Source organism: Corvus hawaiiensis, chromosome 3 (assembly GCF_020740725.1).
Source record: "Corvus hawaiiensis isolate bCorHaw1 chromosome 3, bCorHaw1.pri.cur, whole genome shotgun sequence".
NCBI lineage: Eukaryota > Metazoa > Chordata > Aves > Passeriformes > Corvidae > Corvus > Corvus hawaiiensis.
The window spans coordinates 55,545,823-55,572,441 of NC_063215.1; the positions used below are offsets into that span (position 1 = coordinate 55,545,823).

A 26,619-nucleotide genomic window follows, 5' to 3' on the forward strand; every position below is an offset into this window, starting at 1 on the left:
AAAGCAGGATTAAGAGAATTTGCTTAAAGAACAGAATATCTTCAGGTTAGTCAAAATAATACCTTAACATCCTCATTTGCTCTTTTGTGTCTTTGTTCTTCAGTATTTGTTACAAACAGAAATTTTTAAAAGGCTAAAATTAGCAAAAAAATCCCTAAACAAACAAAAAAACACCACCAAAAGAACAACAGCAAGGTAACAGAACAACAGCAAGGCAGCCTGTTGGTAACACTACCCAGAGGACTCAAACATCATTTCTCCATGGAGGCAGCCACCGCTGCCTATTTCCTGTGACTCCCAGCAAGACACTAAGGACTTCAGCAATATCTTAAACTTCACCTTTCCAAAACAGTGTTAAGAGCCTTCCCTTTTGTAGTGGGTTGACTTTGGCTGTATGCCAAGGTGCTCACCAAGCTGCTCTCTCCCCTTCCCAGCAGGGCAGAGGAGATAAAATAAGATGGAAAACAATTAGTGGGCTGAGATAAGGCAGATTACTAAAGAGGCAAAAGAAAAACAAAAAAACCCAAAAGTTTGCACGTGCATAAGCAAAGGGGAAAATTTAATTTTTAATTCCCATGAGTGGGCAATGTTCAGCCACTTCCAGAGAAGCAGGGCTCCAGCGTATGCAGGGGTTGCTCCAGAAGGCAAAAAATTGTAAAAGAATTGCCCCCCATTCCTTCTCCCTCCCTTAGCTTTTACATCTGAGCTGATGTCATATGGCATGGAATATCCCTTTGGTTAATTTGGGTCAACTGGCCTGGCTGTGTCCCTTTCTTCCCAGGATCTTGCCCACCACCAGTCTCTTGCTGGGGGGAGAATGTTGAGAGCCAGCGCTGATGCAGTGCCAGAGCAGTAGCCATAGCACTGGGGTGTTATCAGCACCTTTCTGAGTACCAATGCAAAGCACAGCACCGTGAGGGCTGCTGAGGGAAAATGAGCTCCATCTGAGCCAGACCCAGTACACCCTTGTATGATATTTAGCAAGGACTTGGGTGAAAACTAGCTAGGTAAATGTCATCCTTGTGTTGATAATAGCTTTTGGAGAACTCCTCACAGACAGCAAAGGCTTTCTTCAGGCTTGTGTGAGCAGCTCCAGAAGATCCACCACTCACCACAGCACATTTTTGCTGACTTCTCAGCTCCCATTCTTTTTCAACACGAGCTCTCACTCTTTCCCTTGGACTTACAGACAGTTTACACTTAAATCAAAACACTCAAGACTATTACAAGCATATTAAGGTGAAGTATGTTACTTAACATTATCATCTGAATAATTCTAAAACTATAAGTAGCTGCTAGAGGAGTTGAACTCAGACCTTTTGGCCTCTGCACCCACTTTTGAAAAATATTATGGTCTCATTGATTTTCTTTCCATCTGCTGACCTTGTGAAGTGTGACCCCACCATCTCTCAGTGACAACAGCATTAAACACACTTTCTTTGCCACGCATTATTCTATGTTAAACTTCCAACAAGTCAAGATTTACACTTATCTGAAGAAGTGAAATAATTCAAGTGGGTTTAACTATATGGATATCAGTAGAGATTTTGAACTTAAGAAAAATAAACAACAGTAAAAAAGTAGACAAACATAAAATGCACACATATATAAAAGTAAGATAAAACAATTTTGAAGGGAATCTCAGCAAGGTTTTATAGTGCAAACAACACAAGCTCTTCTTTCATAATTTACATGCAACTCCAGAGCTCTTTTAATAAAGCTATTTATTCATATAGTGAATAGATGATAATCTTTTCTTCTATATGCATGTGGGGTGGTGGACTTTATAAATACTATGCATAATGTATGTACAAACCATCAATCTGACATCACACCAATTCATTTTAGACCAATATATTTGCATTAAATTATGTCACAGTCACAAATAAATTGTTATTCACAAATAGTGTCACTTAAATGTTGTTCTACACTGACTTAACAGGAAATTTATATTACAATACATTACTTCTGGGAAAACAATGTATTAACTGACACCGACCACTATAAAAATGAATTTATATTGCTTCAGTTTTCCTGCTACAAAATAATGAAAGTGCATGTAAACAGAGTATTTTTATTATTATTATACTCTTTGAAAGTCATGCACAGTATTACTATGCTCTGTGGTAAAAGTTATGTGCAGGAATATGCAGGGTTATACTGGGAAAAATTGTTTTGTTGTAATCAAAAGGGCAGCAGATCAGCAGCAAACTTACAGCCTTTCTCTCAAAGTAGATGCTCATTTTCAGGAGATGGTGACAGTTAATCTCTCCCACTGTTTAAACGTTACAAGAAACTAAAATGGTCCACCTTTCCATTGGCTTTTTCTGAAGGATTTGCCATTTTTACTTTACGCTTTACTACAACTGAAGACTAAGTTTTAAATAGAAGCAAATTTTATATATTAAAAAGGAAAAACAAAACCAGAACTCCTGTTGCTAGTCTTTACCATAAGAGCATTTACACAATATGTGGTGACAAAAATTACCTCTTTGGAAATCATTCAAGTTGGACTATTTGCAGCAAAGAACAAAATACTATTGAACGTTACTGAGAAAAAAAAAAAGATTTTATATTGAGTCTTGTCTGGTGCACGTTTCACTGGGCATTCCTTTTTCAGCCCCAGTGTCCCTGGAGCTGTAGGTTTCCTGGCTCTCCAAACTCCAGCCTTACCCTAATGGAAGCTTGGTGCTGAGGCTGAGGTCCCCATCACCATGGGTGACCCAGACTCCAATGGATGTGGAGGCAGCAATGTTGATGCCTTGCCTTGATCCCTTGGGCATTCCTTTTGCAGATTCAGTGCCCCTGGAGCTGAAGGCTTTCTGGCTCCCTGAACCCTAACCCTAACTCTATGAAAGCCTGGAGCTGAGGTACTTCCGGGGATGGTGATTCCACTACTTCTGTGGCCAGCTTGTTCCAATATCCAAATGCACAAGTTCTGGTTGTGCTAAATTTGGGCGCTTGGACACCTAAGGCAGAATTTGTTTAAAGCCTTTTCACATCAAGTGCTGACTTCAGTACACCTCATTCCTGGGATTTGGAAATGTTTCTCAATTTCAGGATGAAGTAACATCACATACAAGCTTTACAACTTTCTGAAAGTATGCAATTCAATATTTGGAGACTGCTTTCAGCTAGCACATGGCTTAGGAACACAGAAACTTGTGGGGCCACGTGCAAGCCCTCATTCCACCACAAAAACTGCTAAAAGAGCCACTAATTCTGGCCTACATGCAAGCATCATTATGTCGAACACAGCATTTCAACAAAATAACTGTATACGCAGTATCACTTTTTTAGCTATAACATTTCTAATATAGGTACCTAATGGAAATGAAAGTAGGAAGTTGTTTGAGCCAGGGTAAATAATTCTGCATTTCAGGGCCAATTTTTCCTTAGCTATTCATATAAAACCCAGCTTGCATTTCTAGTCTCCACAATATCTTAAAACAGCTTACTTCACTCATCATTTGTTCAGTGTAAGCTTAAAATAAATCTGTGCTAATATTTTAAAATTTTTTTTATTTTAAATATTTTTTTTTCTTTCTCACAAATCAGCTTTTCTGATGCCTTTCACAAAAAGTGCTCACATGTCCTGCAAGCACTTTTTCTCTCTCAATGACATGCCAATAGCAAAACTTGCTTACCATCTGAAAAAAAGAATGGAGGTTATTTTCACAAGATGTAGGACAGATAAGTTATTCCAGGCTCCTTTCATCAATGATAGTAGGTTGGTTATACTCTGTTTCAGTTCACTATTGCTAAAGACAAAAATTCCTCCTGTATTTGACTATCTTGACACTAAATTTTGTCAATGTTTATGACATGTATATAACTAGTGTCTCATTTATAGCAAGAACTGAGGTCAATACCTTTAGCAGTGACATTTACGGACAACTTCGCATTGAAATTTTTATCTCTTAGTCATGGGGTTCTCTTTGCTAAGAGCAACTATTTGCCAACTTTTCCCCCATTAGGATTAGCATACCTGGTTCCCTTGACATCTATGCATGTGTCACTCAGCTATGTGAGTTATACATTTTTTGAGAGAGTTTTCCATTTCAAACAATCTTTGCAGCCCTACTTTGCTGTAATGGACATAGTTTATTAACCTTTTCTCCCAGGTGGGCTGTTTTTGCAACTTTTAAAGTGCTACCAGTAAAGATTTATGTCCATGTTTTTTCAAAGCTCCTTGAAGCATTGTTTTTTTACTTTGATCAAAGCGTATTTTCTTCTTTCCTCCATCATTTTCCTAGGGTGCCAGAACAACTGGGAAGGCAGGAAGGAAGAAGATGCTTCTCATAGCAAATGGGGTTTTTTGTTTGTTCAGTTCGGTTTTTTGTAAAGGCAACTTACAAAACTTACTACTATCAATCATAGAAGAATACTAAATATCAACTATTGCCATAAAATCCTCCCTCTTGAAGCTGGTGAAAGATATTTCCTCTACACACAGTGTCATAGTCTAACCCCAGCCAGCAACTGGGCTCCACCTAGCCAGTTGCTCACTCCTCCCTCAGCAGCTGGATGGGGGAGAAAAAATGAAGAAAATAACAAGAATAGCAATGATAAAAGAATTAGAATATATGCAACAAATTACGGGCATTGCAATTGCTCACCGCTCACAGGCTGATGCCCAGCTGTTTTCCCAGCAGTGAACCCTGGCCAAGTTTCTCCCCATTCTATAAAATGAACATGATGTTCCATGGTATAGAATGTCCCTTTGGCCTGTTTAGGTCAGTACGCCGGCTGCATCCCCTCCCAGCCTCTTGTGCCCCTCCAGCCTTCTCGCTGGCAGGACATGAGAGGCTGAAAAGCCCTCAACTTAGTATAAACACTACTTAGAAACAGCTAAAATATCAGTGTGCTATCAACATCATTATCATCCTAAATCCAAACCTCAGTGTTGTACCAGTTACTAGGAAGAAAATTAACTCTATCTCAGCTGATGTCAGGACACACATCTAGACAGTATACAAAGCATTTCACTCTTTCTCTTTTTTTTTGTCTTCTAATTATAACATTTCCTCTTCCTCTGCAGTTCCCCAGAGTGGCAAGCCTGTTGGAGTTTCTCCAGGAGCATGAGTAATGATTGGACAGCTGATATATTAACCCTGCATCATAGCTCTCAATATCTCTGCATGGAGCTGAATGAGCCCCTGAAAGATCAGGGGACATCATTTGTGTCCAATGAGCATGTGCTTTGGCCCAGACCAAAGTTCTGGTATACTTCGAGCCCCAAAATGGATACTTCTCCTAATCCAAGTGATCCTTTTCAATTAGTTGTTTACCTACTGTTCAATGACACACTCCCTTACTGGTTATAAAATCACCATTGAACACTTTGAGCTTCACAATTTGCTTTCTCTATAGCTATTCGCTCAGGGCTAAAGTCACTACTCCTGTTAATCCACTGCCTTTTGCATCTGTTTCCAATTAAAAATTAAGGAAGCATTTATCTGCTTTAATCCCATTCATCCACTGCTTTTACAAAGGGTCCCTCTGCGTTGGCAGTGCTCTGGTCAACAGGCAGCTCCAAGAACATGTGCATGCTGATGATTCATGCTAAGTGATAAATTCACTGCTGGTTTTTGTACTTTGTCTCAAAGTGCCAAACACGGTCTTTGCCCAGCATGTATGCAGCCACAGGTTGCATGAGCCTTCCTCTACTTCCTTTATCAAATTCTTCAAACATTGTCCATCTTCTGTACAAGCCAGGAAAAGCAGAGTACCTGTCATAGCACAGATAATGCCAAGTGCCTGTGTACTCAGAAGAGCTTTCTTCCAAACCTTAGTAGCTGTGTGGTTTCTCCCCAAAGCAAAAGATGTTGTTTCACTTTTAAAAGACTCACAAATTTCCCTGTTTTCATTGTCTTTTTGCAAAGTTTGTTTATCAGTGTCTCATTCAGGGGTTTTATTTTTACATGGAATACAACTTTCTGGAAGTACTAAAACATACTTTTAAGATTAATTCCATCTTCTGGTGCTAAACAGAAATACTGAAACTACCAAGTATTCAGATCTAGCTCTGGTCAGAAGAAAGACTGTTTTCAGACTGTCTTGATATTCCTGGGCTTTACTCTTTTGCAGATATTGATTTACAAGCTATTAAAACCTTCCTCGTTTGTCAGCCACAGCTCCAGAGATCTGAAGCACAGCTTTTGAATCTTACCTCATTCTTCTACTAATTGTTTCATGAGTTAATTCTGCTCCAGGTATCATATGCAACTCAGTTACCACTCAGCACTCTGACGGGTCCAGCCATTTCTGAAAGACCCCCAGCCCAGCTGTACAGCCTTACATAAATGTGAACCTATGTGAAAGACAACCAGAGATCCTCCCTGTCTCACAGAAGAGCTTCATAAAAATCTAAAGTCTTTTTAAAGACCTAAAAGCTTTTAGGAAATCCTAGAAGTTCAGGAAAGTGTAAAGCTCCTGGCAGAAGGAAAGAAATGACCTGAAAGATGCAGTGAGATGAAGGGAAAGGTTAAAACAAAACAACAACTGAAGATACGAAAGGGGCAGATTGGAAGCATGGGAAAGTATAAGGAAAAACAGAAAATGAGGGCAAGATGGTAGAGAGGAAGAGAGACAAGAAAACATGAGGTAGGCATCTCTAACTCCAACAGTCTATAAAGTTTTTGCTTGTTTAGCAGTACCTTGTGAAAAAAAGCAGCATTGTAAAGAATCCCACCCTTCAGAAAAGCTTACAAAAATTTAATTATCAGTTGTCATCTGGAGTTTTCAAAATTTCTATTTATGAAAAATATAAAACATAGGGCGGTTTCAGATAATCATAATCAGGGCTATTTCTAACTAATGTTATTTGCGAAAATGTAGGACAACACCCTATTTTTTCTACTTTCCTTCTCCAAAATGAATCACTGATAATGCCTCCATGATCTAATTAAAATCATGGTTACTCTAAAACCTGCAAAAACCATGAAGACAATGCAGCTTCATCTGACCATGTGTTAAATGTAGGGCACAGAATCACATACATAATTGGACCTCTCATCTTCTTAGTCCAAGTCCTGCTTTAAGCTGCAAACTCTGCTTGGAAATAGTTTCAGATACTTGATCACTCGGACTGGAACTAAATTAGCATTGTACACATAAGCAGTCAGCTACGGGATTTAGTTTACTATTGCTGTGAGAGCTCAAGGAAAGACTCAGGTGTGAACCTCTCAGTATTGTACATTGTCTGCAAGCCCAGTAGTTTGTAGTCATGGCAAGACACAGACTTCCAATCAATCAGTAACACAAAATTAAAATCTGATTCTAATCCCAATAGTTTCACAGAGTCAAGCCCACAGGAGGCTATTTTCAGGTCACAAGCATTATTACCACCAGCACATCTAAATATAGGTACCTTTTAAAATTTATCAGTCCCTCTGTGAAAACGACATCTGTTTCAAACAGTTTACCTTGGCAACTTTTGTTCATTGGGTGAGGCTTCTTCTACACTACACCACTTGTGACACCAAAGCCAATTCTCGTTCAAAACCAACTCAAGTTCACTGACAGTACGCTGGTGTGCTAGCTTGAGACCAAAACCTGCCTTGTGTGCACCATCTTCCAAGAAAAATCAACAACAAAACCAGGAGACAAAGTATAAAAATGCATTTGACTCTGCTCCTGACAAGTACGGACACAGTGACCATCTGCCATCTCCACACATCTAGCAAGGCAAAGGCCATTGGAAAACATAATCTCTCTTGAAAATCCAGTTAAAAGGAAAAGAAATCCATTTTCCATGAACTTAACAATATCACTACTACTCTTTTAACCTCAAGGAAAATAGCAACCATACATATCTACAATGTAAACACAAACACAGAAGTAATTAATCATTAATTATGTTTAAAATAAATAAAAAATTAATTTGAATTCCATGAAATATTCTAATTCTGTACTTGTCAGTAAATCTTCATATGATGCATCTGTGTCTATAGTTTTCTGCAGCTCATATTCTCATATTCTACCTATGTAAAAAATTGTTCTCTTTTTATTGCAACAGTAAATATATTCCTCTTCTATTTCTCATCAAATTGAAAATATATGGAAAACCAGCACTACCAGACACTAACACTGACTGTTATATAAAGCTATATTTCCCATTCATTTATTTTGCAGGCAAGTAAACACATTACTTTTTTCAATTTTACCTTTTTATTTATCTACAGTCTTATATTAGTCCAAGTATTCTCTTTTTGTTACCCATGGAAGTATCTATTTTCATTTTACTGTTGTCAGTACTTTCACAAAATCTAAACATAAGAAAAAGTAACTGAAACTGCTTTTTGCTACAACATTTTAAATATTATTAAGGAAAAATATCGATTTTTATTTTCATATCCTTGATACTAAGATTCATAGCCCAGCCTCTGAATGTATCACCATTAACATGTCTACATCTATTCTTTATTTTTTCACAGCTGAGGTAAATTCAACTGTCTTGCCAATGAAACTTTGCTGAAAGCATTTTAAAGAAGAATCATCAAATATCTGGAGTTGGAAGGGACCCATAAGAATCATTGAGTCTAATTCTCAAGTTGTCAAGATAATACTTTAATTTGATTGTGGGCTTTCAAATAGTTAGCAGATACTATATTCTGTGACCTGCAACATAAATTACTGCTCAAATATATTTGCTGTAGAGGTTTTAAATCTTGAATAAAGTCTTTAACCACTGAACTCAATATTTAAATATGATTTACAGAATTGATTTTCAAATACCACACCTAATATTGTGAAGAAGTCTAACACCACCATGTGTTTCTCATCACCTGCATTAACACATTTTTTGAATGACTGGGAAGCCATCCTCCTTTTTCTGGTGAGAGAGAGAGAGAGAGAGATCCAGTTTGACTTGTGCTGCATGGACGGTTTTAGCTACATATGCAGGGTGACAGCTATAACACCTTCATAGCTACCATTTGGGGGCTAATTAATACATTAATAGAAAAGAACTTCCATCCTTCGGGATACATATTGTAACACACAAAGTAATTTCCTTCCACCTGCCTAGACTGGACCTGGATGTAATTTCCATAAGAGCATTTAACATACCATCTTCATCTGTCTGGATAATGGTTTCCTCGCTTTCCTTCCTCCCTTCTGGGTTGGTTAAGATCATTTTGAGGCTGACATTTGTGTAGGGAGGCAAACGATCCACAACGTGCTGAGGTGCTTTGGGGTCCATGTCCAAGCAATCTGCTTTGCTCTCATTGTGTCCACAGAAGTAGTGGTAGCATATAGTGACATTGAAAGTATGGCAACGAGTGATGTTGTAGCCCAGAGATTCCCAATCCACGGCGATGTGTCTGGCCTGTATCTCAGCAATCTTCAGTGTTTTTGGGGTTCTCATAGGTTCTAGAAAACAGAGCATAATGAAGAAAACACTGTTAACATTCTTCATCCTTGCACTGAACTGTAGCTGGTAGATGTGAATGTAAAAGTAAAGGAAGCACCTAACAAACAGGAAAATATCATCCTTTGCACAGGTACCCTGGAGGAAAAAAAGCTGCCAGTCTTTAATTTTTTTTACTTCATTCCTCTCTGTCCTCTCTTTGCAGGCTTTATTCAGTGATGGAGACTTAGCAACAGTGAGAAAAAGAATTGTTAATTATCAGTGGAGCAATTCAAAGCAATTGAGAATACAGGCAACAGATGCAAGAAGAGTGACCAAAAGGCCACCCAGCTGTCACTGCTGGCTTCCCTTCTTGATTTTCCCCTTGCCCTTTTCCTTTTTTTTTACCTGTGTAAATTAGATAATACATCATAATGGTAAAGAGTGAACATATAATACATTATGATTTATCATGCCACCAAGCAATACTGTATACTAATTATACAAATTACCTTACTAAACTAGCAGTTACAAAAATGATGCAGATATTAATTAGTGTTTATTATTTGAGTAATGAAGCTATTAATTCAAGCAAAACCCCTCAGAAACGGCACAAAAAGTGCTTTTGGATATTCCCATTGCATCCTGATTCCTTCAAATCCCTAAAAGCATGATTGGACATTACTATGAGCAGGTAACCTCTGACCTGCTCCCCGAGCTCGGCTGCTCTCCACACTTGTGTTTCCACCAGCAGGGTACATGATGCTCCCCAAGTGGTCATCAGTCTTTCACTGTCTCTCTATTCATTCCTCACGCAAGGCTAACTTTTATCATTGAACTTAATTAAAATGATTACACAATGAAAATTATGACCATGACTGTATATACTAGATCTTCACTGAAAATACACCATGCTTCCTCACCAGAGAAAATAAAGCCTGTTGTTGATACAGCTTCAGCCTTGTGTCCTTTCTGGTTTAAGGTCAAAACAGTCAAGATTGTTGAAGGAAGTGAAGTATAGGATTTCTCTTTCCGAGCATAAACTTTGTAACTAGCTTATATGAGTTCCAGTGAGGCAAAAACCAGCCAAAAGCACAGATGGTATATTGAAATAAGGAAACGTGAATCAGTCTAATCTATTCAGCATGCAGTTTGCCAGACAAACTGCAAACATTTAGTTTCAAACATCAAAACAACTGAATTCTAAATATAACATAAAGGTATTCCTAGTAACAGGATGAGTGCTAAGGATTAAAAATTACACCTATTTGTTTCCATGATCTATCCTTTCCTTTCTTCATTTTGAACAAGCACATATATTAACTTTGCCCTTAAATACTGATTTATCATATATACACTGAAAAATACAAATTAGCAAGTTGACTTCCTGGACAGTAGCTGTCTGAACACGCTGTGTACTCTAATAATAGAGATTTGAAACTGAAAGATAGCATTGAAAAGGTCCTTGAGAGATAAGAGACTTGAAGAGAAGGAGAAAAAACAGGGCCTTATAGAGAAAACAATAGCTGGGGCATTAGCAAGTACAGAGAGGTGTGAGGCAGTCATGGAAAAAAAAAAATTGCAACATAGTAGATCTACTGAAGGAGCTGGCAAGGGTCTTCAAGGAATTAGTATTCACTTGGCTACTTCAAGCATTTGGGAAAAAACTGAACACACTCAAGTGCCATGGAGGAAGAGAACTGTTAAGACAAATACATACATACATACATACATATATATATATAAATACATACAGATATGTATAATCAGCCTTTTTTTCACATGAATGACAGTGCAAAACTTACTTATATACACCCTGATTTAGAGTTTGAGGCCTAAAAGAGTAAACATATCATTCACCAAGGAAATGTGTTATAGGCTAAGTTTTCCTTCTGAAATGGAATGATTTTTCTCATTTTAATAATTTCCTCTTTGTTCCTAATCCAGTTTGTGCCTCCAACCACTCCCACTAGAGATGGAATTCAAACCTGAATTCAAAATTTTTTGGAATTAACACAACATAACACCTGGCGTCTGACCATGAAGTCTGAAACTATTAGTGTTTGAGGCTGACTAATCAGTAACAGAAAATCCGCACCATTTTCATCTTGCATCTCTCATGACAAGACTTAAACTGCATTTACACTATGCTGCACAGCACTTTCAAGAGAGAAGAAAAAAAAAATAAAAGCTTTGTTAATCTTAAAGAAAAATTATTTTACAATTCTATGCAAATTTTACAAATGTGTCACAGCATCAGAGGAGATACTGAAAAGCATCCTTTATTCACCTGTCAAAAAGGAAAGAATGAAAGACAGAGTGTGATCTCACTTTCTCACAACTATTCCCTTCTTTGGCAGAAATTAAACAACTTCTGCAATATTGAGATGGTAATTAAAGTCTGCAGAGTCTCTCAACAGCTTTAGTAAACTCTGCCAACTGTCCCACTGCTCCTAAAATGATGCTTTAAAAACACAATTTCACTCTTTCTTCTGGGCAATGTTCATCTTGGGAATCTCTAGAGGTAAAGACCAATTATTTTAAACTACCACACCACAAAGTCTCCATCTGTAACACCTCAGTAGAAAGCAATCTTCGAATAATTACTTTTCTCAGATAAAACGCTATTGAATTTTTGAGTAGGCTTCCCAAAGATCTCAACCATCTCATTAAGAACAGCTTTGATCTTGATGGGAGAAAAATTGTTCATCTCTTTTTTTTTCCATTTCCCCATCACAATTTAGGGTTTGCATTTCACTGGAACATTTCTTTAACCCTATTGGGATTTAATTTCAATTTATGAATTACCTTCTGATCTCTTGACGCTCTTTGAGTACTGCTAATCCAAATAATTCAATTCACATCTTGTCTTCCCAGTTGTTTTCCCATCTTTCCTCTCTAAGTCACATCTAGAACTTTTATCCAAAATACATGGACTTTCAAGCACATGAGTTCACACTTCTCTGTTTCATTACCCATGTCAAAGTGGCAGCCTATGACAAAGAGGGAAGAAATAAGATGCTCTCAAAATACCTGTTCAATCCTTAACCTGTCTGCTGGAGTTTCAATAATAATGTCAGAAGGCACTTAATATTTTTCAAACATTAATTTACCAATTACCCCTGTGAGACACGTAAGTGGTGTTAAATCTTTTCTGTGAAGAGAAAGAGGTACAACAAAGGTCAATGGCTTATTCAAAGCTACTAAGTGAATTACTGCCAGGGGCACAAGAACACTGAATGGTTCCCAGCTCCCAGGTCACTGGTGGCCATCAGACACCTAGCTGCAGCAATTCAGAGAGATCCTTTATAATGTACATGCCAGTGCTTCTACCCAAATTCTAACTCCAATCCTACACTCTAGTCTTTTCTTAAAAAGAGGTTTGGTAGGCTTTTCTTAAGGTTTTCTTAGAACAAGTTTGAAAAAGCATAACAGTGCCCAGACATCAACTGAATATCTGAGCATGAGGACATGCTATTTGAAAAACAACAATTTGGCTTGTTCTTTTAGAAAGATTTCTTGATTGAGAGCTTCACATTTGAATGAAACAGCTTTTTTTGTTGTTGTTTTGCATTAAATCTTGTATTTAAAATTTAAATTTTTTGGGAGAAGATATTCATAATTTATTTTTTTCAAGCCTTTTTCTCCATCGGATAAAATGCTGGAGGGAGTCCTTTGTGGTGACAGCAGAAAGTATGCAGGACTTCTGTTGTTGCAGGAAATTCAATATCCTGTGACTGCGTCAAGCTCTTAGACATGAACATCCTGACTGGCAGAGTTAGATCTTCAAACAGGAACCCAGCAACAAGGCATATGGAGGATTTGGTGGTGGTGGTGGCAGGGTTGACCTTTAGATTCTTGTGAACATCACTAATGATGACAGGCTCCCTTCTGCCAGACCTTGCCTGCCCATGGGCTGCTGCTATGACCTCCACCCCACTTCCACTTCTATTTATGGCCAGCCTCTCTCTCTGCCCTTTGCTTCTAATACCTGGCAATACCCATCTCTGTTATCTCCCTCCTCCTCACCTCTGCTTTCTGTCTTGGCACACAAATACTACCAAGTGCTTGCTGACTCAGATCTATTGTCCAATCTGACTGTTTTTAGCCTCGTTGAACCAATTAAAAACAGAAGCATTGGGAGAATATCAAAAGAACAGAAAAACCAGAATAATAAGAGATCTCTACATTTGTACAGATTACTAAATCCTCAATCCTTATCCAGAAACCATGTAAAATACATGCATGTTCCACTCAATCACAACAATTTCTGGATCAAGAAGATTTAACCCAACCTTATGGGGTAAACTAAAGAACATTTTAGTAATTCTCCAAAGGTTAACAATTGAGGGATATATGGCAAAAGAGACAGAACCTGTTGACCCCATACAACCTCTCAACTGCAGGATGATTTAATAAGACACTCCAGATAACAGATAAAATGAAATTCAATTTCTTTGTGCTTTATAAGCAACATGTGATATGACAGGTCAATATCAAGCCTCTTTGTAGAGATTATCTTCACTTACACAGAGATGGGAGTGAAAACAAAAGCCTTCACAGCTGCCAAAGCAGCAAGGTGAGAGCACGCATTTCCTCAGAACCTATTTTTAATGATAATACTTATTAGCCTGCTGTCAATCAGAGAGAAGCAGATGTCCCAAAAGCTGTGAAAAAAACCCCATACAATGAGGCTAAGCAAAGTGTGACATGTGCTGTGCTTTTGCTGCCTTTCCTCAGAAATCCTAAATATTGACTGCAAGACAGTTTAATTTCCATGTACCTGGCAGAGGTGGGAGAATTAGATCTTCTGACAAGAAACCAGAATGCACATTTGTTCACATGAAATGAAAAACAGACAAATTTTAAAGCACAAGCATTTCAGATAAAGATAGTGCTTCTCAAAAACCAGCATATCCTGTCTACACACTGTCTGTGCATTCAATTCTTTAATTTGGGTTGCTGTTTGGATCCTTCCTCCCCCTTGAACTCTTTCTAGTCTGTCATTATACGGAGGAGCTGACTTCCAATTTCTGCTTTAACTACATTGACTGAAATTCATATCAAGTTTAAGAGTAACCCAGGTAGCCTTCATTGGTGACACAGGAGGTGAAAACAAACTGGACTTGGAAGGCGTGATAATGCACAAATTTGTGTACTTGAGGGAGCTGCAGAGAGATGTGGGGCTTATGTTAAATATAAACTCTAACATAGAAAAGCAAATGTATGACCATTATTTAAAAAGTACAGGTAATAACCCCATAACTTAAAGCACAGTGTTTCTCAAAGAGGCTCCTTTGATTGTCTTGCCTTTTAAAACAAAAACTACATAGAAAAAAATAAGTCTTTCTATTTCTGTTAATATTCTCAGTCTGAACAGCCACTGGAATTTCACAGACTTTTCTTTTACAAGAGCATGAATCTCCTTGTCCTGTGTCTTCTCCTGACCTTTCCAGGGTAACTCCTTGCTTGGCATGTGGGAAATAAAGGAGGATTATTCTAAGATGTCACTGTGGTTGTTGCTGCTTTCTTGGTTCATGCGAGGTCCTACAAAAACAAAATGTTCCCAAAAGTTACAGTCCTGTTGCTATAAAGAACTCTTCTGAAAGACCCCTGATAAAGAAGCTGGAAGAAAGGTAAGAGTGAAGAAAGTCAAAGGAAGCACAGCCCAAAGCTGTCAGAAGTGCAGTAAGAAAACTGCAAAGGTTTCTTGGTTGCTTATTTCAGCTGCATTACTCTCAGTTATTTTGCTATTAGTGAATAATGAATCAAGCATAAAGGTTTTTTATATAGATACTAAGTTCCTCAGATCATGAACTTAGTTAGGACTGCTGAATACAGAAGTGTATGACTCATTAAAAAGGACCAAGCTAAACTTTTCAAGAGACAGCCACAGTCTAAGACCTATACACATCAACTGTGATTACTTCTGTACTTTTGGGGGTGACATGCTATTGTCAAAGGAGCAAACTGTAATTAAGTCATGTTATGAACAAAGCTAACAAAAATCCCTGGATAAGGTGAGCTGTATTAGTATATCCATGATGAAGCTCCTGTGTTCCAAGGATTATTAACCTACAAATCCAAAAGAATTTAGTTCAGATTAATTCCCAATAACTCCATTATTTAACAATATGATGATATTACAGGAAGATCCTTCAGACATCCCAAAAATGCCATGCATTTCAGTCTGTCTTTATGACCAGCCTGTCTTTATGACAGAATAATTCTTGCCAATTCTATTCAAGTTTCTTGTCTGTAACTGGTAGATTTTTTACCATTTCCAAGTAGAGTTAAAGACAGCTTTAAAGTAAAGGCATTAATCAATTATCAGCATCGGCCCCAATTCTTTAACAGCTACATAGTGATAGCTCATGAACTACTTATCTTCAGTCAGGGACTCTCTTCTACCTACTAAATGTGTATTCCAAGCCAAAAGCACACCACATTACATTACCAACTGGATCGATATGTCCTTCTCATATGTTATTGGAATAAAATATTACTCCACTGTTGGAGTACCTGAACTCCCTCATTCTCAGAATCTACAAAAACCAGGACACCTGCCATGTAGGTAAATGCAAAATGGAAAGTCTAATTGAGGTACTTGGTGGTAGGGTTTTTGTTTGGTTGGGTTGGTTTTGTTTGTTTGTTTTGGAGTTTTTGTTTTTAGTGTTGGTTTGATTTATTTTTAATCTTGTTTCATGTCAGCAGTTAAGAGGCCTGATTTTAGGCGGCCACATTTGAAAACTCAAGCCTTCAACCTTTTTAAACCTAGAAGCATTGAGAAATAGTGAAGACCAAAGGAACAAAAGCTAAATGAAGTTGACAGAAGTAGTGCAATTTGAAGTCTTCTCTGCAGTCTGACAAGAAAGAAAATATTAACAGGTACATATTCCCACAATAAAAATCATAGGGATTGCTGTGCACCTCCCTTCTCAAATGTGTGACACATACAGAATACAAAACAAATATGGATGCAAACAAAAAGAATGAACTTCTTATGCATTAGTATATCCATCTGTTTGCCATGTGAAATATGAACCCAGAATAAATGAAACTATGGTATTTATACTGTGTTAACACTACCGATTTATTTTGGTGCAAACAAAGGCTATAATGCTATTGCATGAAAATCTATGAGTTTTTCTCTTTTCACTTCATCTAGTGACTGATTTATTAGACCAGCTTACAAATTTCTTATTGACCACATACCTCAGGGAGCTGAAAAAAGCATTTGAATTATTACATAGATAATCAGCTCTACTACACTAGTTCCAGTAGCAATGAGGGGATATTCTTAGGACTTATTTTTTGGACGCAAATAAAATATACTTAGGACGTATTTTTTGGATGCAAAATACAGCTCTCCCTGCATCCTAGGTGTAGTGAACAGATAACTATAACTGCACCGCCGACAATTATTTGCCCATTTTGTCTTGATAGTACGTTTATTCTGTTGCCTCCAACATGATTAACAGTTTATGCATCCGTAGCATGTAATCAATAGCTGCAAAGTCTTGTATTAGCTTGAGAGATTAGACATCCCTTGATAATAAATTCTATTGATTTCTCCAGTTTAGCTTAGCTGCAAAAATCCACTTTTTTTTTCTTTTTAAATCTGAGTTTAAATCCAAAGGAACTATATGATCTAGCAAAGGAGGGGAAAAGCTGGCATGACCTCTTTAATCTCATTCCTCCAAATGAACAAAACCTATCTAGTGGTGTAAAACACAAATCAGCATGTCAACAAGCATCCGACTGCAAGAGTAAACACAGGGGAAGCCTGACATTACAAAATGCCTAAGAAGCCTGTTCAAGACTACGGTTGTGCAGTTTAATTCTGTAAAGCCATTAACAAAACTATTAGGGATAGGAAAAAAAGTGAACCTTTGACTTTAAATATTAGTGGCCTGGTTATGTTAAAGCAGAATGGAAGATATCATCTAAAACAATAACAATTATAAAGAATATGTAGTGTGCATTTACACACACATGTATACACTTTTTACCCACCTTAACAGTGAACCTAACTATTCAATGCTATGAAGAAAGCATTTACAAACATTTATTTGAACATAAATCACCATTATTGCTTAGGTGATATATTGTTCATTTCTCTCTAATACACATTCATAAACATGTTTTTATGGTTTTGTTTACAAACTATATATTTGGGAGCTGAGGATGTAATGATTATTAAGCAAAATGACTAAGTTGGAGTAGTGTGAATAAGCTAAACAAGAATTTTCTATGGGTATCGTTAATGCTTCAGTTCCTTTCTCGTGTATATAAAACTTTCAGTCCTGCAAGTTAGGAAGCATAAATATCATCACATGAAATAAATGAAAAAATGTAGAATGCAGTCTATAATAAATAAATCGTAAGCACAGTACAAAGTGCAGACTAAGTGCAGATGTAGACTGTGAAAAAAGGCCACATTCACTTCTGATAACTAAGAATTGAAAATTGCAGGCAGTACTTTTGATATCCACTTAAAACCTGTACATACATATATGTGTGTGCATGTACACTGATAGACCTGTGCAGATATGTTCACTTCCCCACATGCAGATAAAACATCCATCAAAATTCATCCTGTCTGTCGCCACACACCTACTGAAATTGTCTCAATAAGATTTTCTTCTGTTTCCCTTTTGCTCCATTTGGCTCCTGCTGCCCCTGGGGCCTCAGTTGAAACCACCCACCCTCCATCCCACTGCCTGCAACACACAAAGCCTTGAATTTCTGCCTTGGTCACAGCCTACGAACTAACACATCCAATGTTGTGTTTGTATGGCAAAACCCAATAACAACTGTGTGTTGCACCTTATTCTAGCCCCTTTCACAAAATAAATAACACAAAACTACATATCACACAATATATATGTTGCATAGTGACAGATATCTTTATATAATGCATATGATAAACCTTGGATGAAACACAGATTCATTAAGTGGTTTAAAACCAGAAGTGACACCGTATCATACAATGCCTCTGCTGTATGTATTTTGTCCCATCAGTGAAACAATCCAGGTAATTTATTTTCAAACGTTGAATGACCAAACCTGTAGCTGTACAGAAGAGTTTCCTCTAAGCAGTTGGAAATTTATTTAACAAATTGTCTTAATTTTCTTCATTGGTTCATACAAATTTAAGAACACAAACTGATAGTACAAGCAAGCTCGTTTTCTTCAGGCAAAAGAAATACAGAAGCAAAGAATTCCTCTAACATTAAAATCTTGAATAAGATCAGAAACCATTTTCAATGGTATGTAGAATTCTTAAAATGCTGGTAAGCAGACAAGGGGAAAATGATATTCTAAGGTGGATAATTGTTAACTATGAAATTTTACCATTTTTGAATTTCAATGAAATTTTCTTACTTAAGTCACACAGTCACCTGCCAAAGTTTGACTAAACATGAATAAGAAAACTCCTCAATCCATTCGTCAATCACCACTGCCAAGTGATTATCACAATCTAATACTTGTACCTGCATGAATAATCTTCTTAACACCTTAATTTGATATTTCTTTACAGATATTTTAAACAACTTTCTGTGCATTTTAGGTATTCCAATTTCAATTCAACTGTTCCTTGATGTGATGCACCTGTGAGAAAAAATTGCATTCCTGTGTCAGCAGGCAAAGCACTGTCTATGAATTGTTAATGGAATGGTCATGAAATTTTCTTTAGAATGTACAGCCCTAAATTGATAATTTCCAGAGAGGAACTTTTTCTTTTTCTGAAAAGTTCTTCAAAACTTTGTTTTCAAAAAGAAAAGGATGATATGGAATATTTGTTTTTGATATTGATTTGCTGTCTGGACAAAATTGATATGGTATCAACTCTCTTTCCTAATACCATGTGGCTGCAAAATTTGCAAGGCTATTTTAGGAAATCGGACCTAATCCTGCAAAACTTTTGTTCCTGGAGCTCCCTCAGCATAAGCAGGGCTCTGCAGAAGTGAGCTCCCAAGCTCCTCTTAGCCACTGTGAAAGAAGGTCCTTGCAAAAAGAACACAAAAGCAACAAAAAAGCCTTGTTGAGAGGCACTAGCAAGCTGGGAAAGTGTTTTCTAAAATAGGCCATGAAATTCAAATAATACTTTTCCATTTAGCTGCATAAAATACTCTCAAGAAATTGCCCTGCTGCTTCACTTTCAGCCATCTAGTGTTCTGCCAAGCTATTCTTTCCTGTCTAAGCAGAAACTTGAAAAACATAAAATAATTCACCTACAGTAAAAGAAGGTAATGTATTTTAGAAACAATTTTCTCTTCGCAAACTTGGTCTGAACTCTTCTGGTTTATTCCATGATCCCAGAGACATAAAAATGTTCATGAAAAATGATCCTAGAGTATTTTCTGTCGACAGTAAAACTGGATGAGTGACAACAGGAAAAGGTGGCAAATCCAGCAAACGAAAAACAATCCTAGATGCTGTGGATAATAACTTATCCTCCTTTCAAAATCAGTTGTTTTTATAAAAATTTATTAATTAATGAGCAAACAATTTTACTTTATAAAGAACTGATGGTGCTTCTAAATGCAAAGCAAACAAACCTACTTTTCACTCACATGCAAATGTAAAGTATAAGCTCTTTGCTTGCAGGAATCATCAACTTTTATTATGTGCTTTCTTGTTCTAGATACCCATCTAGAGAGCTATCTAGTTCAAGCTGTCAATCATATTCAATAATTTTACCACATTGTGGCTTTCAAAAAGATATTGTGCTAGAACAGTTGTCTTGGCTTCGCTGTTAGCGCAAAGCAAGTGCCAATGTGCTACCCCGACCATCTCTGCTGCAGCAGTCACCCAAGAGAGTGTCAATCACGCCTGCTGAGTAAGTGGAGCATTAAATTATTTTTTTATGCCTGTGTTGTACATGCTGAATCACTGTCATCATACCCTCACAACAGAATGCAAAGAAGGAAAAGCAGCCAATTAGTCAAGTCAAGGCCACACAGGCGAATGCGGTATTAATTTGGAAGTGCAGGCTAATTGCTGGACACTAGCATTATGTCACTTAAATCAGATTTATTGCTGAGTCTAATAAATGTTTAAAAATAAATAGAAGAACAATCCCTTTGTCCCACCTTATTACTGAAAGACTTAAAAATTCTCCTGGGTGTCTGCAGACTTTTTTTTTTTTGGCACCCCATCTTGCTGCTAACCTTTTGGAGATCAGCATAAAGAGGACACATCCAATCTACTACCATCCCCTCTTGTCACCAGAATCAAGCCACTAGCTCATAGCCTTAATCAACAATCATGATAATTTGCAGAATTAAGAATCTACAGTAGAATGCCTAAAAATATAAAATTCTTCAGAATTGTTTTGAAGGCTTTTATATACTAGCAGTGGAGTTTTCTTTTTAATTTACATTCCAAATCTATCTAATTATTGACAGCTTCTGCACTACTTTTTGAGCTAATTTTATTCGTACCCGTATCCATTAATACCAGCTTGTAATGCCAGCCTTATTCTCCAGCTGGCCATATTCTCCATAACCACCTTCTCCCCCTCTCCTTGATTTGAACTTTGAAGTTATGGCAGCTCTTGCCTTCCAAATTTCACTTGATACTTTAATATTTACACAAAATTACAGTATTACTATTAACTTGAGCTGTAACAAGGGCATGTGCTGACAGTCAAAAAAACCAACCACCAAAAACCCCCCAAGCACATTTGCTTTTCCCAGCAACTCTTCACTTGTTGCTTTTGACTTGGCTATCTGGAAGGCAGATTAAATTACAGCATCATAGAAAATTCAGCATGGGGGGACCTCTGAAGGTCGTATAACACCATCGCCTCCTCAAAGCAATTGTATCAGATTGCTCAGGAACTTGTCCAGTCTATTTCTGGATATTCCCAACAACATAAATTCTACACCTCTCAGGACAATAGTCATGGCAGATACATAGGAGATATAAATGTGACTTCAAGGCTTGATCTGATTTCCAAATATATGGTGAAAAGCAGAGAATTCCCTAAGAAAGAACAAGATTTTTTTTTTTTGTCTTGCTTCACAGCATCTGGCACTGATCTCTGTTAGATGGCAAGGCTCTTCACTCAAATTTCACCAAGCTTCGCTTTGTTTGACATGCAACTTTGCAGTTCACAGATACCAGAAGCATTTTTTCCTATTAAAAATACTATTTTTAACTGAAGTATTTAAGACAAATGTGCAAAATAAAGTTGAACGGAAGAATTCAGGTCTCGTCTTTGCAAACCATGTGAATGTGGCACTTTGGGCTGTGGTTTTTACGGTAGACTTTTATGATAGACAGTGTTAGGTTTATGGTTGGACTCAAGGATCTTAAAGCTCTTTTTCAACCTAAATGATTCTATGATTTTATACTAGAGAACAAGACTGAGAAATTCACTGTACTTTAATCTGCATATTTTACACCACTATTTAAAGATACTTGGCAAGGGGCAGACATCTAAACAAAATGGGTTGGAGTTGTCCTGTTTAATAAACCTTAGGTTGTCATACATATCTACTAGAAATTTGTTGATGAGTGTTTTGTTTCATTTGTTTAGAGGGTTTGGGTCAGATTTTACTTCTATTGAACATTATAATAAAACCCAAGATCAGAAGTCAATCATCATAAGTGTGCAGTGATGCATCTAAGTACATTGCCTTTACTTCTTAATGAAATTATAGCAAAGAGAAAAGGCCAATAGTTATATGAATGTACATGGCATAGAGGCCCATTTTAACACCTAGAAAAAAATCAGGTATGTCGGAGTCATGGAAGAAACTGGCTAGCTAATATAGTTTTGCAAGCTGTGCTGACTGCAATCACCAGTATGATTAATGAAATTTATGCCTTCAGTCTTTTCTCACTACTACCATGGTAGTGCAGTGCTTTTTCAACATTACAACAAAGTGACTAATCTGTATTAGTTGGTTTTGAGCAAAGGCTTTATACAGAGACTGAAGAGAGAAACAGAATATATGATTTTCACAGCTAAGCATCTAAATCAAGCCATTTACTGAGAGGGTGAACTAGTTTATTTAATAGTGAAATCTATCTGCCATGGGGTATTTTTGCCATAGCTGCCAGACTGGCTTATCAGAGTGACACATAGTCTGCAGGAAAGGAGGCCATATACTCTGAAAAGAGAGAATTTCAAGCACAAATTCTGAATGGTTTCAGAGGAAAAAGTCACCACAGCCATAGGAATTTCCAAGCAAAGAATGTAATCCATGCTCTACTTGAAGCTTGGCTCCTCAGGAATGCATCCCTCAAGAAACGGTTCCAGTAGGCATTCAACCCAAAGGACAACAGACTGCTTGTCTTCTTTTGGACACAAACACTACTGCCTAATTAAGCAGTGTGTATAGAATGAAGTTTCCTTCAGTTGCTGGGGAGTTTGGCAAGTGTGTTTTTTTTCAAGCTGCTCTCCATTTAAATTCAGATATTTTGTTTCTTGACACAAAGATTCTCAAGGAAATTTATTTGAAATGTCTGGTTGATTTCTTTGTTGTTGCTGGCTCTGAAACCTCATTCTTGCTTAGCTGTTTTGATCAGGCCATGACTGAGTAGCTTGCTAGGAAAACTGCTATCTGTCTTAGAAAAGATCTACAATACTCTGAGTTGGTTTTAATTGTTTTTAGCATGATTAATAGATCCTACCTAAATATAAAATATTGGAAGAGGAAGTTATGTATAGATTCATAAGAAATTAATTTAAATTATATAGTCCACAAAAAAAACCAGCTTTGTCGTTAATAGAACTGGTTGGAAAAAAAGTTTTATGCAACCTACTGTTTTACAAGCCTCATTATAATAATCAGCATTTGGCATTTGAGAAGGACATTTAATAAAGCCAAAAGATACCAGATTATATTGACAGCAAAATGATACTGACTCTTTGCAAAAGTAAGTAAAGCTGTAAAATCTTTGTTATCCTCATTTCCGTCTGAGTATGAAAATCCAACAACTTTCATTTCCTTACCTTCCTTGAAAAAAGACAAGGGGATGAGAAACCACTTTAATGATACTGTTATGAAGTAAAAACAAATGATGGAGCTGTAGCTACGATTACAATTATGACTCTGCTTTGGCATCACACGGCTGATAATATCCCAGCCTTACGTGGCTCGTGTTACTGCTTGAGTTCAATTTCCTTCAGCTAATGTATTTGGGTTCCATAATATGCCTCTTTGGTGAAACCAATAACTGAATCCTGTGGTAGTTCCTCAGGGAGTTATAATTTATGGCAATTGTCTGTTCCCACCATTTTTCTCAGTAATTTGTTCCAATGATTAATAGCTCCACTGTTAAAGACAAATAATTGTGCCTTACTTCTAATTTAAATGAGCCTGATCTCAGCATGCAGCCATTTGAGGTTCTTACATTTTACCTCCTCTAGAGGAAAGAGGTCTTTTGTACCCGTAGTATTATTCCCCATACAAATACTGTATAATTACCTCCTTCTCTCTGATAGACATATATGATTGAGATCTTTAAGTCACCTTTTTCAATACAACATCTTAAGCTGTGACTCTCTTTGTGGTCCTTTTCTCCATTCCTCCCAAATCTGCATTTGTGTGTTGAAAGCATGGACACTAGATGTGCATTCAGTTATCAATACTGGTCATACTCAGAAAATCACATCTTTCCTCCTAGCTCTGACCCTGCTTTTTTGTCATTTTATCACCACTACACAAAGAACTTTTGGTGACTGCTGGGCTCCATCCCCCAAAACTCTTTTTGTGTTTCTGTACTACTTCTTCCAAATGCATGTATTTATTTACATTCCTGTGTAGACAGTAAACTATACTATCTATTCTGTCTCTAAACTATCAGAGGAGGCAAAAAGGTAAAAATGAAGCTTCAAATGCAAATCTCAAAGCAAGTACAAAATTCTACAAGTATAACATCATAAATTTATAGTGAGCTATCTTGCCTTTGCAGATTCTCTCTTCACAGCTCAAAATTTTGATTGGATTTTGGAATCCAAAGATGCAAGAAAATTAGAGATAAATACAACTTTATCTGCAAACATATTTACTAATTCACTTTCCTCATCACTCAAAATAAAGACTATGTATACACACATTAGTCTGAATTAAAATATGACAATTATTTCATATTATCAGCTGCAGAGAAAAAGAAAACAGAACCAGAAAAGAATGCCAATACAGGGAGAAAGAGGGTTATGCCTTCTCCCTGTATAAACACCTCAAGAAATGCAGTCATGCTTGACTGCAAAATACAATGATACAATTTTTTCTTAAAGACCAGTGCCTTGCTGAAAGTCACTGAAGATTCCCCAAGGAGAACTTGAATTAGAGTCAGAGGCCAAACATAAAGACACCTCTCTGAAACCTAATCCTCTTGCCCATTTAAAATGCTCCTGCAGCTTCTGGTCAGAAAAACACACCACTGGGGTTGCACTGTCAGTTTTACTTGTTTTTCTTTAGTGTTTTCAACAAATAATTCAAATACCTGAACAAGTATCAACACAACTAAAATAAAAGCAGATAACCTTCTCCTTCTGCCACTCAATGTCAGATTGTTCCTCCCCTTCCGAAATACTATCTTCTGGCATTAACAACATAAGGATGTATAAAAAACACGTAGGCATTCGAAATTTTAGTGTTACTTCTGTCAATTTATATGAAAGTTGATTGCTTTTCCACTGTCCTTTCAAGATGTTCCTGTACAGACACAGATTTAGGTACAAGAATGATGCCTGTGTCTTTTCAGTCTTAGGATGAGCCTGAAAGCATAGCACATTTGTTGACACTGGTACCCCTTCAAAAAGGCAAAGTTGTTCATAAATTAGCTACAAAGAAAAATTTAAGCAGTAAGTAATAAGAGCAAAGCAAGCATTTGTATGTTATCTGGATAAAATAAAAAAAAAATTCTTCATTCAGGAAACTTTTTTACTAGAGTTTTTGTCTGTCACAGAACAAGAACTCCTCAAGGTCTCTCTTGACAGATCTGACAGCTCACCAAGGTCTCCAGCAGGCTTTATGAACTGACATCTCTTTGCTTTGTCCATAGACACTCCTCTTCCCCCATCCCACCTGGCTCCCTTAGACCTTTAAACTCCAAACCACTCTATTTGAAAGCCTCAGGTGTGTTGGATACTCCTGCCACAGCTTGGAAAAATATTTTCCTGCTCTTTGTTTGATCTAACAATGTCATCGGCAACTCCAAATTCAGATACAGCAACATCAGATACTTGATTCCAGCACCCAGGAAAAAACACAAGATATTTTGCATTTTATTACTGGCAAACAAGAGATCCAAAACTAGGGCACTCACTCTGAATATAAAAGTGTCACAAAATGTGTTTATAGTCTTCAAATCAGAAAAGCATTTTAAAAGTCCGGATTAACCTTCTCTACACCAGTGCCAGAACCTGTACTACCTGCTGTTTTTCCTGGGCTTTGACCTAAATGGGGCATCTCTGAAGAGCTCAGGTTTTGTATGGACAAAAACAGATGGGATGCAACACCACCAAAGTTACAACTGGGCTGCCAGCTTCCCATTTCCCTCTCCCACCTCTCTTCCACATCATATCAAGTCACACTAACAGAGAGGAAACATCTTAGGTTCAGACAAACTTAGGCCTATGCTGTGTGAAGGAGGGGATTACCTTCTCATCCATTTTTCTTCTGTCTTGCAGTTGAATACTATAAATCAATAAACAAGCTGTTAAATTGATTTTTTTTTTTGGTCAAGACATTAGATGCTGAATTAACTAAGCCTTAAATAAAACAGAATTCTAGCAGAGGAAATTTCACATCTGTATTGAATTAACACAGTCAAAAAAGTCCCTGAATTTTCACCCTCTTCCACTTTACTCTAGGAGATGGAGTCCAGGAAAATCAATACAACATCTGTAATAACAGCACACTAAAAACTTTCCAAACACCTCAGGGAAAATCCTTTAAGTTATGGTTATGGCTATTCATAACACAGCAAACACATATTTTAAACTATTCCTTGTACTTTATTCCCCCCACCCCAACATTAGAACTTCATTAGCTGATATACTGATAAACAACTAACCTTTAAAGCGGCTTTTATAATTCTTGTGTAAATAATCAGTATATCCAACACTTATTATCACATTTATTAATTATCACATTTCAGATTTAGCTGAGGTATGTATTTCCATCTGTATCTTTCATCTATTGAATAGATGTGTCTCCTGTCAAAATTATCAAATGTCCTGGAAAGCCTCCTCCAGCACACTTTGTATGTCACTGGCAACATCCCCCACTGTTTCGTGT

At 37.1% G+C, this 26,619-nt stretch overlaps 1 protein-coding gene across 18 annotated transcripts in view; it reads right to left on the bottom strand.

The window, feature by feature from the left end:
* Positions 1–26,619, bottom strand: part of PTPRK (protein tyrosine phosphatase receptor type K) — a 392,047-nt gene that overhangs the window by 87,814 nt on the left and 277,614 nt on the right. For all 18 annotated transcript variants that reach the window (XM_048296431.1, XM_048296435.1, XM_048296424.1 and 15 more), the window contains exon 8: positions 9,073–9,375. In XM_048296431.1, the coding sequence (XP_048152388.1) occupies positions 9,073–9,375 (303 nt within the window). The remainder of the gene's footprint in view (positions 1–9,072; positions 9,376–26,619) is intronic.